The following is a 15,022-nucleotide window of genomic DNA, read 5'->3' on the forward strand; positions in this document are numbered from 1 at the left end:
ATTTTTATTAATTAGAGCATTTTTTAAAAGATGTGTGGATTTTTTGTTTGTTTTTGTTTTAGTTAACTCCTTCTTGTTGACTGCAGTTACACTGATTGCGGTGTCTTATGATAATTTTTGCCTCAAGTTCTTACAGCTTGTGCCTCTCCTAATAAAGGTTGTCTATTTTGGGGGCATATTTTTAATTTGTCTTCCAAATTTTTGCCCAGTTTTTCCCAATTTTAATTATGAAATTTTCACCAGGTAACAGTAACTTCTTTGACTGAGAATTTATTTCCCAAGAGTCTCTTGCAACTGGAGGTAGTGAGCCTCTGAAAAACAGGAATAATAGTTCATTTTTTCTCTGATTTGCCAAGGATATGGGAGAGATATAATCACAGTATTGGTCAGTCCTGAGTATTGCTTTTGATCCCTTTTGAGTCTGCTGGTATTTTTCAGCAAGTCTGAAGGAAAAGTTCGAAATGCAAGGTTCCGAAAGTTTTAATGAAAATAGTCAGAAGAGAGAGGAAAAAAGTTTGTCTCAGTGAAGTAAAAGATAGTGTTAATTTCCTGTTGTTATTAGGAATCAGTCTTTCAAGGCAATGAGATTGATCCAGTTTTTAGTTTTGGGTGCTGCTTGTTTACTGTGAGGGATCAGAGGAAGCTGTCATATTGAAAGGAGTTAAATACAATTTAAAATGGAAGGAGAAAATAAAGTGTTAAGGGCCCGAGTGATAACTTGGGGTAGGGATTCATAACACCTAAGCGAAAGCAAGGTTGGGTTCTGTTTCGGCATACACCATGATTAAAATAAAAACTGAAAGCAGCTTTTTATAGATCTAGGCTGTGTCAGACATTGATGGGAACTGATCAGTCTTATGACTCTCAGAAAGCAAGGGTGATAACCACTGCCTTTGTCCCCAGTACAATGTTTTAAAGGAGCTATTGCACTTGCATAGTACATTTTGATTTATAACAAGAGTGCCTTATCTGTGTATAATGTGTTCTTGAAAGTACATGCTGAAAATATAGATCAAGTTTGCTGCAAAGCAAAACTGAGTTATTTTTTTACTGCTTTTAGGCATTTTTTTTCCCTGCAACTGATCAACATCTTTGTTTGCCTCTTGAAGCTATGCTTAAGGGATAAATCATAAACCTCTCATTGATTTTTTTTTTTTTTTTTTCATTTGGGAGAATTCAGAAAGGTCCTTTAAGGGATCAGTCTTTGCATTTTTCACATCTTGACATTCAGAAGTAATACCACTCAGTCCATATAAATGAGGACAATTTTTCAGCCAGTTTCCTTTAACTTATCCTGAGTGTTTTATTTATTTATTTTGTTAATAGTGTTGATTTGTTAATAATTTTGTTAATATTCTACACTAAGTATGTAGAGTATTAACTTCAGTTTAAGTGCTAGCATTTTATTTCAAAGTTTTTCCCAGTGCAAAATCTGTGTGTCAGCAATGTTGTGTAAGGCTATGTTTTGTTTTCCTTTCTCTACTTCACTCTGCTTTACAACCAGTGAAACAAAATTTGTTCTGTAACTCTTAACGTAACACAATGAAAAATTTGAATTTAGTATTAAATAGCAAGTAAGACTTTGAACACATCAAAAGTAATATCAGTGCTCTGGCTATGTGTCATCAATGTTCCTGACTAATCTTCTGCACAAGCGTCCAGTAACATAACAGATATCTTGTAATTACTTCTATTTACTACCATGAAATTGAGTTCCCTAACTTTTTCTCTTCGCTATGCAAATTCCATTCTCTTCTGCTTTTGCTCCACCTTGTCTTTGTCCCTTCACAGTGTGTTTCTTTCAGACTAGGCATCAATGTCTTCAGTTTCTGGTTGTGATGTAAATAAACCTCAGGCAGCCCATAGCTAAAGCTTTTCCTTCAAAGGGCAGTGGGTTGTAGTTAGTTGAGGGTTGGTTATTTGTATGTTGGTTTCAAGGTGAGTAAATTATAGTTGACTTTTTCCTTTTGAAAGATACTTTACATAAATAATGCCTGACACGTATGATATAACTGAAGGCACCTTCACCAATTTTGTGGGTAACACTGAGCTGAGAGGAGAGGTAGACAGGTCAGAAGAAGAGCCACAACAGAGAGCCAGCTTGGCAGGCTGGGAGACTGGACCAACAAGATTGACACAAGGTGTAACCAAGATACACATGCATATGGGCTGGAAGGATCTCACACAGCAGTGCAGGCTGGGATCTGACTGGATAAAATGCATCTCTTCATCAACTGCCTGGTAGCTTGCCCTGGCAGCTGTGAAGGCAAATGTGTCCCAGGTAGCATCAGCAATAGCACAGCCAGCACTTGGAGGGATCTGGGGTTGTACTGCACAGCCCAGTGTATGTTAGATCAAATCTGGAACACGCTTCTGGTCCCCCTCAGTTTAGGAGAGACAGGGAAAATTGGAGAGAGCCTGGTAGAAGGCTGGAGAAATCAAAAGAAAAGTTGCTGGAACTTGTTCTCTTGAGCCTGGAGAGGATTCAGGGAGATCTAACCACAGTCAGTGTGGTACCCACGAGGTACTTACAGAACAGAGGCACTTCTTACATGGCTGCCTAGTGATAAGATGGGGCAAAGAGTACAAGGGAAAATTTCAGCTAGATACAAGGAAAATCCTTCTCTACAAAGACAATGTGTAACACAGGAATGGGTTGCCTGGAGAAATGATAGACTCCCTCACTAGAAATACTCAACCTTTGGCTTGACAAGGCCCTGGATAACCTAACCTGAGGCCCTGCTTTCAGTAGAAGATTGGACCAGATGGTGTCCAGATGTCCCTTTCAACCTATACCTTCCCATGAGTCTATTTCAAAATAAACAGCAGTGAATTTAATTAGCCTTTTTTTATTAACATATTTAATAAGCATGGACTGGCATACTTGGGGCAGATAAGTTCAAAAACATTCCACTGACTGGGTGTTTGCTTTGCTGGCAAAAACAGTTATTTGTGTCTGAAACTGTAAGAATATTAATGTGCATTTTCCTGAACTTCTTGTAATCACTCCAGTGAACTTGGTTTCTCTTTGGATATCAGCTTCATACCACTGAGCTGCTGTATGGCTTTGTGTCTAAATATAGGTGCAAGGATTAATCCACAGCTGACAGCTATCCTATGTGCACAAAACAAATTGGAAAAAAATAGCTTTTTCTTATTTTAATTTTCTTTTCCTTAGGAAAAAGTTCCTGCTTATTTGGCAACCTCTCCAATACCCACTGAAGATCAGTTTTTTAAAGACACTGACAATCATTTGAAATCAGGTGAAAATGAGAGGACTTGTGGAAACTCAGATATTCCACACCCTGCAGAAACGGAGACTGTGTTCACCCCAGGTTCTGTGAAAAAGAAAAAAAGAAGAAGAAAGAAATATAAACAAGATAGCAAGAAGGAAGATCAGATCTCTTCTGCTGGGACTGAAGAGATTTTTGAAATGGAAATAAGCTCAGATGATGAGAAAAGTGTACAGCCCCTGAGGTAAGCTCTTAGGTATCACTGAACATTTACAAGGTGACTTGTTCATTTCCTCTATGCAAGTATTGCTTAGTTTTGGCAGGTTCTGCCTGGGTCTTTCCTCAAGCAAACAAACAAAACTTCTAGCTGGTATCTTCCAAATCTTCATAGATTGGCTTTAAAGTTGGGCCATTTTTTTATGAACATGAAATGCAATTAAGCCCATTCTGTTAAAGAAGTGTTGTTATGATCTGTTGTGTGACTGAGAAAATTTCAGTGTAATTTCTTTGATGAGGCAGAGTGATCTTCTGGTGTGTTTGGTAATCTCTATGTTGCCTGCAGTGTGGACTGCCTATAGTACACCACATCTGAATTTGGCTTCTCTGTAACCTCAAGTTTACTTTGGCAACTGAAAACTACATACGGGAATGTCCATTCACATTAGTAAAGAGAATTCTTTATACGTGTGTGAAGAGGAGGGGAAAAAAAAAAGGAGTGAAAAAGTCAATCCTGTATTTTGAAGTGGATAAACTCTTAGTAAAGTGGAGCTTTCAGCACATACTGATAAGATGAAGGAGTCTATAGGGTAACAGGCAAGATAAGGTAATAGATGAAAGCTATCAAGCATATAAAAGCTATCAAGCATATGAATGCTTAAAATCCAGGAAAAGCCTACTCATCAGGACCTAGTTTTCAAAGAAAGCTAGGTGTTTTGCTGGACAGCATTGTTGTTAAATATAATATTGCCTGAATAAACTCAAGGTCAGGTCTGGGAATTGCAAGAATGTTTTGGTGTAAGAGAATAAAATATAACTGAAAAAACTCCTTTGGTATGGATCTTCAAAGGAGTCTCAAATTTAGTAAGTACCAGCCAAAAAGGTTACTGAACAGAAAAACATGAATCTGTTATCATACCTGTGACCTGTAAAACACAACAAACAAAATCTGTATTTTAAAGTGTTTTTTTGAGTGTCTGTGGCTTTCTTAGTTAATTTGGCTTATTTTTATCAGTGTCATATTTATGTTAATGAATTGTCATTTAGGTATTTACTGCTCCAAATACCAGTAGAGCAGTAAACTCTAAATACCAATTCCAAATTGGTATTTTGTTTGGTATTTTTTTTTCAGTTAAAGAAAAGGAAGACCTTTGCTCAGTCCTCAGTGTGCAGTTATTAGGTCAACAATGAGCTTGTCATATTGAAACCACCAAATATAAAAATAACCTTCAAGTACAGAAGAGAGAAAATATAATCCATGAAGTGTTTATTCTTTATTTAATGTATCATTACAAATGCATGAAGAATTTAAGAATGTCACACTAATAATGGCTGTTTTCATCCAGTGTTTAGGTTCAAATTGCTATTCTAGCAGTTATTTTACTTTGATTAGAGAGGAATAAAAAATAGTGTGCTTGACTGAAATGTTGAATGTTTAGTCATCGCTGAACAGACCATGGCATTTTCATCAAGTTTATTCTGCTTTTATTTTTTGTACCCTTTAGAATGGGAGGCTTTTTATTTGTAAACCTTTTTTTAACATGCACAAGCAGAAACAGCAGTAGAAATGCATTATCAGAGAGTGTCATAAAGTGAAAAGAAGATTTTGTAAAAGAATGCTGTTTTCTTGTGAATAGCAAGTAAATGCAGGATGAAAAAAAAATACATTTTAGTGATGAAGGCCTAAAGACAGTGGGTTTGTGGCTCTGTGTCTGTTAGTGGAGATCATATATTCTCATTGCAATGTGGGCTACCAAGGCAGGAAATAAAATACTTTGCAATAGGCATGCACTTGTTTTCTTCCCAGCTAACGATATGGTTGTGAAAAAGTGTTTAGAAGTTTTCTTTTCAAACCCTGTGGGTAAGTAAGGAGGTATCAATAGGTTAGTTTTGTTTGTGGTTGTAGTGTTTTGGTTGATTGTTGGATTTTTTGGTTTTCTGGGATTTTTTTTTTTTAGGAATAAATGTTTGGCTCTGAAAAGGAGGAAGAAAGATAAGAAATTAGAAACTTAACTTTTTTTAGACATAGCTTCAGATTTCAAAGCGAAACTAGGAAAGGAAAAGGGAGGCTGATGTTTTAACAGGAAGGTCAAAAATTCAGTCACAGGTGGCAGTATGTAATGTCTTATCGTTCTTTTCTTTTAAAGCTGAAAACAAGCTGTTTCCCGTTTCTTGGGAAAATCTATTACCAAGTGTTTATCAGCTTTTTTCAAAATAGGTCCTTTGTCTTTTCCAGCTATGATTTAGATATGTTAGTAGTGCTGGACTTACATAAAATAATACCAGGAAGACTGAGATTACAGTATGTACAACTCAGAAATAGAGGGCATTATTTCTCCAGTGCTAAGGGTGTTAAAGGATTAAAGTAGTTATCTTTCTCTGAAATCTTATATATTTATTTACAGTATATGTAAAGTGTATAAGGATGTATAAATGTTGCAAAATAAATGGCTTAGAATTGGTAGTGCAACCTGAAGTTACAAGTTGATGCATACTGATTTTCCCCTCCTATTTTCAATAATCTTGGACTGAGTTTGGATTTTTAACTTTTGGGTTTATCCACTTATCAGTTAAATTTGATTTTTTGGATCCTTTGTATGAACCCTGTGTTGCTAATTTCCAGTGGATAAAATCTATTCAGTACTTATGATGGTAGTGCTTAAAGGGGACTTCTGTGTAAAACACGGTGAATTACTATTCAGTGAGTCTCACTGTTGATTTGGTTTGGGTCTTTGATGTAGATACTGCTTGACTTCCCAGTGCAAAGCAAACCCCCCGGTTCAGAAAAGTACAGTATTTTATCTTCTTGTTGTAGTTGATGTTAATTTGTAAGCTCTTGGGTAAATCATGATGCTAGTACCTACCCCTGGTTTTTTACTGTCTTAATTTGTCAAAAGTACATTGTCAAAACTGCCCTTTCTAGTTTAACTTTTTCTGTGATTGCAAGATTCACATCGTAAAGTTTATGTGTAAAAGTGTATGTTCATCTTTGTGTTTTGGTAATATTATCTCTCTGTGTAGAGTAATGTCACCATTACTAATGTAGAGTAGTATCATTTATGCTATTGTAATTTCTTCAGTATTAACTTGCAGGGGTGGTAGATTTTTAAATTTGCAATATTTTCAACCATTAATAATAGTTTTTAAATACATTTTAAGTTATATAATGCTGTCTTCCAAACAACAAATCCTTTAAGCTATACACTCCTTACTTGTCTTCTTTCGTTGATTTTTAATAACATCTATGTAATTTTTTTTACTGAATTAGTAACGCAGATTTCTTATAGCTGACTTAATGTCTTATGTGTCTCCACAGAGGATCCTCAAATTCATCACCAAAAGGTGAAGAGCAAAAAGAATCGTTGATTTATCATTCAAAGGACCATTACCCCTTATCTGATGGAGACTGGTCCCCTCTGGAGAAGTAAGTCACTTTGTAATGTCATCATTTGTATAATGATGAGTAATTATAAAAAACATTACAATGCGTTTTTATTCTTTTCCCCCGGTCCGTAAAACTATCAAACTTGCCTAACTTCTGTGATAGCAGATGCAGCATTTGGTACTAATCTGAAACTTTGGGAACTTCACTCAGTGTATTATTTCACTGTTAAAGAAAGGAAATATAGTTAATAAAATTTCCTCAGGTTGAGAAGGGTATGGAAAACATGTTCCCTATGATTCACCCTAACATAAGCAATACTTGATCTGCCAGAAAGCAGAAGTGTTGAGTATGTAAAGTACACTTTACTGTGTGAAGTAATCCAAATTGCTCAAGGTAAAGCTAGATCCTAAACTTGAATCATATTCCACTTCAGAACAGGGGATTTGCTGGAGTTCTGGTATCTTTGGTTGTCCAGAGATACCAAAATCAGCAGCAGTTGACTGTGGGTTCTTAAAAATGGCATAATACAGCTTGCCAGTCCACTTTCAGTGTGACTAGAGGTCAGCCTTTTGTGATGGCCATTGCTGACTGTTACCTGCTCAGTGCACAGGTACCTGTTGTGTATCAACAGATGCTGGGGCAGAATAGGAGAGATGAGCCTTCAGCCAATGCTTTTTGAAATGTGTATGATCTCTCTGCCTCAGGTGTTTGCATGGCTGTGGCCTCACTGGAGTCAGAATGTACAACACCACGCTTGGTGCCTGCTAATTCCCCCAGTGCATAGTTTGTTAATGAACAGAAGCAGTTGGACAGGAAATCCCATTATCATTCCTTTTTATGTTTTGGGCTGGCAACCACATCCTCAATTATACTTAATGAGATGTAGCCTTCAAATGTTCCCCAAAGGTTTGTGGTTTGTGACTGAAAAGCAGTCATGTTGTTTGACCCTGGGATTGACACGTTGCTGTATGGATTATGTCACCTTGATGACTGTAGAAAGAGGCTGATGCTCATTTCAGTTTATAAAACTCTGAGCTCAAACATAGGCTACCAGGTTGTATCTGGGAGAGATGATTCATGCATCTCTTCTTGTTTATGTATTGAGGGGCTAGTCTGCTCTCAAAACTAGTTTGTGCCTCATGTCAGGCTTTTCATAGTTCTGGGGTTGTTTTCTAACAAAAAACTACCCAGTCCAGATTGCAGTTCAGAAGAGAAATTGGCAATTTTCCTTTTTGTATTCAGAGAGGACATGTGGTAGAGGATTCTCTCACACAAGCCATCTAGGAGAAGAGAAATTTTGCTTTAAATTGCTTCTCCTAAGCCATCAAAGAAAGATTTTATAATGTAGCTATCGTACAGCAAAAGAGAAATGAGAGGTTTTAATAACCTCTTTTTTGGAGATCTGGAAAAGCTAACTAACTTGTAGTTTAGTTGTTTGTCTTGCTCTGCAGACGGAACCCTTGTGGGGAGCTCAAGGAAGAAAATAGCACAAATCCTTTCCTTGAGGATGCCTTTATTTGTCCTACTCACTATAGTAAGACAGAAGACATAACCATTAATTATTTGAAACGTGATACTATCTTCCATCATTCTTCTTGTTTTAACAATCAGTGGTAGCATGACTAGGTCACTATTACAAACATGGGCCTTTTGGCTAAAGACTTCTGCCTGGGAATGACAGTGGAAAGCATACTTTGGGGGAAGTGGAACAGACTTAGGGTCCCAAAGCCCTGGAATACTCAATCTTTTGCAAGCACTGCTGAATATTAAGAATTAGGCTTAGGTTAATATTCTGCATGGCTTCCAACTGACTTGTGGTGTAGGTGGAATAAATTATTTGACATGTAGGGAAAGTTAGTTCATATTCTTCCTGAAAACAAATATTTACTTGTATTTTCATAAGTCCATTACTTTGAACAAGCCCTTCTATCAGTACAGAAAATGCGATTTCTGTATGGCATTGTTAATGGAGAACTCAGGGGGAGAATACCTAAATAGTTTTCTTTCTGTGTCCATGGGTGATTGAGGCTGGAAGTTGACTGAGGTGATGAATTACCACAGAAAAGATGTTTAAATGTGCTGATATCTTGGATTTTTGAGGTGTCCTCTCAGCAATATGAGGGATTCTTGCTGTTTGGATTGTGATCTGTGTAGAGTCAATTTTTGCAGTCTGAATTGTGACCACAGTTTAGTCCTATGTGATACTATAAAACCTGAGTTCCCCAAACCTTCAGAAAGTTTGATGTATGGTACTGAATTAGGTAACTAATCCTTGCAGGAATTTTGTATGGGAAAAAAAAAATCCATCAATTAAATACCTGTAGGGAGTTACTGTAAACTTTTCAGTATTAAATCATTGAACAACCCAAGTTGGGAGTGACCTCAAATGGTCATCTGGCCCAACCTTCCATGGGAGAGGGAGCCTCAAAGAGATAGTCTAGCACCCTGACCAGTCACAAATTACAGACCTCCTGTGGTGGGGACCACTTTCCTGGAAAGGTTGTTCTGGTGATGGATTGTTCTCCCTGTAAAACAGCTCTTTCCTCTATCAAGATGACACCTCCTAGTACAACAAGTGCAAAGATAAGTATGAAATCCTGTACTGGGCTGACATAATCAAGGAGCTCAATGCAGGCTGGGATCTGTGAGGCTGGGAGCAGCCTTGCTGACCTATGGGACAGTGAGCTGAACATGAGTCAGCAGAGCCTGGCTGCAGCAAGAAAGGCAAGCTGCTTCCTGGGCTGCATCCACAGGGATATTAGTGGCAGAGACAGAGATGTGATTATCCCTCTCCACTTAGTGCTGGTCAGGCCACACATGGAGGGCTATGTCCAGTTCTGGTTCCTACAGTTTAAATTCAGATATTGAGGCTTGTTTTATATAAACTGAAACCATAATATGTTATGAATGTCAAAGTGTAAAAAGAGCAGCATTTCTATGATATGCAATATAATTGCCCTGTTCCAGGAAGGGTAGACGAAACCTTGTGTTTTCTTTATTCTCTAAGATCCTAAGTGCAGAATGATTTTGAAATCACTCTTTTCTAGCATTTTGTGGAGAGTTCTTCTGGCTTAAAAGTAATTTTAGCCAGAGTAAATTTCAGAAGTCTGTGTCTCTTTTATTGATAATAACCACAGTATGAAAAATAGGATGGATTTTAAAGGTCATGTAGTCCAAACACATCTGAAGGAAGTTTTCAAGTAATCTCTTTTCCCTCTCCTAAGTTATCTTAATGGGTGTTTTCCCTGCATTGGGAATGGATGTTGTTTTGTGCCCTTGTAAGTTAGGTTTGCGAGTCTCTTATTACTCAAGTCTCTGCATAGCAAGTTGAAATGCTGTATTTTTACAGAGGTAAGGAACTTAAAACTATTTTCTGTCTTACTTTTAGATAAACTTTTTGGTTTTGTTCTTGTTTTGTTTGAAAAATGGAACATGGGCTGAGGGGAGAGCTATTTCTGCACTGCAGATGCAGTGGAGGAATCTGTTTAGTGCGATCACGATGTAAGTCCTTTAGTGTCTTTAATGTGATTTTGGTTTTAACCTAATTTCTCACCGTTTGAAAACCCTGCTGGGCTTCTTGCCATGTTGCCAAATAATTGAAGCTCTGTTAAGCTGTTGAAAACTCTACCAACAGTAGCTGCACAACAAATGCATTAATGCATTCTAAACACTAGCTTTCTTTTTTCTTTTTTCTTTTTTTTTTTCCTCATTGATTTGGTAGCCCTTTCTCCGAGCAAGTCTGCCCTAAAAGTGATTCAGAGCTAGAGGTTAAGCCTGCTGAGAGCTTGCTGAGATCTGAATCCCACATGGAATGGACATGGGGAGGATTCCCAGAATCAACCAAGGTAAATTTCTTTATTGTCTCTAACTTTGTGAACTGAGTTTTGGCATATTTAATACTGTGTCCTAGGAGAGGACTGGAAATCTGCTGCTGCTGTTCAGAAAGATACAGCTGAAATGGGGAAGTAGCAGCCCCTTGTGGCAAGAAAGAGAGTTGGCTTTGTTGAGTACAAAAGCTGCTCAGCAAAGTAATCCCAGAAAACCTAGCAGTGAAAGTCTGAATTTTTTGAATTTTTAGTTAGAACCTGAAGGAAGCAACTTTAGAAATTAATTTTCTTTATTGTGGAGTAAGTTCTGGTTTGTTCCAGAGCAACTATAACCTTGGTAAGAGTAAATTTGGTATCTAACAGAGGCCCTGATACATCCACATTTATGCTTTTTCCTTGCTATGGTTTGGTCAAGTGAGCACTTCCTCTGTGACATTTTCTTTACTGAATTTGTAAATTAGCTCATATGAAACTTCTTTTGCAGGGAACTTTGCTACCATGGTGGGACATGTTTTATGTTGCTAAAATACCTTTTTAAATTATTTTCTGGTTTACTTGTGACCAGAACTTGTACCATGAGTACAAATTTAATGTTTAGAACAGAATGAAACAAACAGGTGAAGTGAAAGGATTGACCAAATTTTTGTTTTTCAGATAAGTAAGAAGGAAAAACTGGAACACTGCAGAACAGCTACCATTACTCCATCAGAGAAGACTCATTTTAGGGTCATCCTCAGCTCTGATGAAGTTGAAGACGATGATGATGTGAAAGATTCTGTCTGTACAGTACTGAAACCTGAGCCAAGAACTCATCCTCTGCTTAAGCAGATGGATGTTAAAGATTCTCTTGCTTCTGCAATCATAGAACCACAAGTTCCATTGCCAATGGATAGTGGTGATCATTCCAGAATATTGGTGGATCCTTTGCCAGAAACAAAGCCAACAGCAAAAACTGAATCTCCTTCAAAAAAGAAAGGTATGGAATAAAGCTCTTGATTCCTGCCCTCAGTGTGATCTACCAAACTTGAGGGAGGTCATGGTGGAAAAAGTATAAATGTACCTTTTCAGTTTTTCCTATTTAAAATCTTATTTCACTAAAAACTCTCTAACTCACCAATCATACAAATAAGTTGGAATCTACCATAATCATGTTTGTATTTAACATTTCTGGGTAACTTCATTTTAGTAATCTTAATTGTTAAAATTAACAGGGGTGCACAAGCGAAGTCATCATCAAGGCCCTGATGATATTTACTTGGATGACCTAAAGGCTTTGGAACCTGAAGTTGCTGCACTCTACTTTCCCAAAAGGTAATTTTGAACTAAAATGCAGTAAATCTGGGGTAATTCTGCAGTTACATTACCTGAGGTATTACATGTTACCATTTATGCGCCAGTTCTGATAAAAAGAATGGGACTTTGGGTTTTTAGGCTTTTGTGAAGTAATCAGTACTAATCTCACTGTGAAAAGCTGTTTCTAATTTGACAAGAAACACACTGAAAGATCACATGAGAGGTCACTACTGAGAGTTTTCCGCTTTGTGGAATCTGTCTGTTCTGCAGAAATAGAGAGGAGTATGTTTAAACTGCACACTCCATTTGTACCAGTGCTCTTGTTTTGCCATATTGCTAGTTCTAGATGAGCACACTTCGCTTTGGTTTTTGCATACCCTGTACAAATTTTCCTACTTTTTTTTCCAATATCAAAAAGGACCAACAAAAATCTGACAAGATCCTCATGCCAGGGTAGTTCAGTCTCAAAATTCATCTGTTTGGTTTGGGTTTTTTTAAGAAATCAAAGCATTTTATACTCCTAAAATACTCTCTAAAAGAATAACTGTCTAGGAAGACCTTTCTAAAACATATAACTTAAGAAAGAAGTATCTATTTATATAAGTATTTATGTATGTTAAAACTAAAATTGTAAACTTTTCGGTACTTAACTGTGGGTCAAACTAGTAACTCTAGCCTTAGATGGCAATGTGATTTTTTTTTTTTTTGGTCACCTTTCTTCTTTATTGTAATTTTTCCAAATGCGCAGTGTTCTAAAAACATAAAGCAATACCCTTTTTTCCTAGTTCTTACTCTACAACTTTCTGGTAAAGATTGAGGAGCACAGTGTTATTCTGCAGAAGTAGAATGTGGAGGATGCTTTCTTCATTTAAATCCAATTTTGGCAAGAGATGTAATTATTTCCCAATTTAGGTGAATGTTAGGAGAACTGGAAACAGTCTGCCAATATTATGAAGGGTTGGTGTGGGTGTGTGTGTCTGAGTTTTTTATTTGGTTGGTTTTAAATTTATGTTGTGAAATGATGTAAAAATGCAACAGAAAGGCTTTTGGTAATTTTTGTTTTGGTTTTTGTTTTGTTGGGTTTTTTTTTTTTTTTGAGTAATCATATAGTGTGTTCTGTAACCTCAGATCTTTACTTTTTTTGCAAGTAAAATACTTTTCACTTTTTTTTAGTGATTCTGATCCTGGCTTCCGGCAGTGGACAGAGTCAGATACCCTTTCTGGTTCCCAGTCACCCCAGTCAGTGGGAAGTGCTGCTGCTGATAGTGGTACAGAGTGCATGTCTGATTCTGCTATGGACTTGCCTGATGTTACACTTTCACTTTGTGGAGGTCTCAATGAAAATGGAGAGATTTCTAAAGGTATGTGAAAGACTAAAATATAAAGAGGAATAGAGCTCAGGCAAATGAATGAAGTGGCTTGAATGCTCTGATCTTCTCCTTACAAAAGTTTGGCTTATTACTGTGCTCATGTTAAGAAAAGGGGATGGAAAATCTTTCATTTTTCTAAAATTCTCAAGCATGTGCCAAGCAGAGATAGCAGAATTTAACCTCAAATTAATCAAGAACACTTGGCATGTTGAGAAGCTTTCTGTCTCTTTTTTTGTACTATATATTGTCAGTCTGACCAGCTACATTGATTTCTGGCTGCAAATCATTACTTAGTCCTATATAAATCTTAACAATTCGTGTTCTTTCCATTTGCCTGGTAATTTTCCTTCCTTTTCATTTTTTTTTAAAGTGATAAAAAACCCCTTTGTGTTGGACTGTCTTTTCTAGTCTACTTCTCCTGTCCTAAATTATTGTTAACATCTAAACTTTTACCAGCTGATTTTCTCTCAATTTAATATTGAAGTTGTATGTATTTTTGTGGGAGCTTTTAGGAGCATCAAATCTTCATGGACATGAAGTGTTTTAATACTACTTTTTTAAGTGGTCATCCAGTCTCTAATACATGAAGTGAAATTTAGATGCTTGCTAATAAAGGCTCAGAACTGTTCTCATGGTAACATGGTAGTGATATTGGATTTGATAGGAAAAAATTATGTCTTGATTGCAGGGGTCTTACACTAAATAATGGATTTCTGCAGACATGTATAGAAACTAGTTGTGAACGTGCTAGTTAGTGATAGTAGTAGTCAACTTTTCAGGTTTGAAAAACATCATCCTTCCCCCCTCTCCTTTTAGTGTAGTATGTAGACCCCTTACCTGCCATGATAATTTTTGAAGAAAACTTGCCTAGACAAGAATCTCTCTCCTTTTCCAGCCTTTGAATTAGTTCCTCCTTATCCTCCCTCTTCTAATTTCTTGATGCTCTTTACTGTGACTGTTGAAGTGGTACAAGGCCTTCCCTGTAGGGAAGAGGCTGTCACAGGTCCTTTGACAGGTATGCCACATTAGCACATCTCCAGTGATGCTGCAAGATCAGCAGAGACTCTGAAATGACAAGGTTTTCCTAGATGTAAAATAATCAGACATCTTGGGATTTTATATTTTTATTTTCTAATTAAAATCTCTTTCAATTGCAGAAAAATTCATGGAACATATTATTACTTATCATGAATTTGCTGAAAACCCTGGACTCATAGACAATCCTAATTTGGTCATACGGATTTATAACAGGTAAATTCTCTGTGTCATGTAATTAGGTCATAGAAAATCCTGTTTCAAATCCAGGTCCCCATTTCTCAGCTTCCATTGCAATTTGAGTGTGAATCTGTTTGAGCCAAAGATTTGAAATAAATTTAGCTTTAGCTTAAGTGAGATTGTTTTTCTGCAGTTGCCACTGATGTTGAATTGTATATATTAAAATGACGCTGCTTGCAGAAAATGCTGATATTAGTCATCGGCAGCAAATACATATTTTCATCAACACAAGAGCAAGTTTTCATGCTGATACTTATTGAGTTGTTAGCAGATTTTGTAATATCTTATCAATATGTTTTAAAACAGGTATTATAACTGGGCATTGGCTGCTCCGATGATTCTGAGTCTGCAGGTGTTTCAGAAGAGTTTGCCTAAGGTAAACAGATAAATGCATGCTTTCTTTGAAAATTTTGTATGTAGTGA

General features: G+C 36.8%; 1 protein-coding gene across 3 annotated transcripts in view; it reads left to right on the forward strand.

The window, feature by feature from the left end:
- The window catches only part of LPIN2 (lipin 2), a 43,935-nt gene that overhangs the window by 16,917 nt on the left and 11,996 nt on the right, over positions 1-15,022 (forward strand). For all 3 annotated transcript variants that reach the window (XM_085052636.1, XM_085052634.1, XM_085052637.1), the window contains exons 4-11: positions 3,179-3,477; positions 6,766-6,873; positions 10,556-10,679; positions 11,316-11,637; positions 11,873-11,972; positions 13,128-13,315; positions 14,482-14,575; positions 14,906-14,975. In XM_085052636.1, the coding sequence (XP_084908762.1) occupies positions 3,179-3,477; positions 6,766-6,873; positions 10,556-10,679; positions 11,316-11,637; positions 11,873-11,972; positions 13,128-13,315; positions 14,482-14,575; positions 14,906-14,975 (1,305 nt within the window). The remainder of the gene's footprint in view (positions 1-3,178; positions 3,478-6,765; positions 6,874-10,555; positions 10,680-11,315; positions 11,638-11,872; positions 11,973-13,127; positions 13,316-14,481; positions 14,576-14,905; positions 14,976-15,022) is intronic.

This window comes from Lichenostomus cassidix, chromosome 2, assembly GCF_008360975.1.
Source record: "Lichenostomus cassidix isolate B80296 chromosome 2, HeHo_3.0, whole genome shotgun sequence".
Taxonomy (NCBI): Eukaryota; Metazoa; Chordata; class Aves; order Passeriformes; family Meliphagidae; genus Lichenostomus; species Lichenostomus cassidix.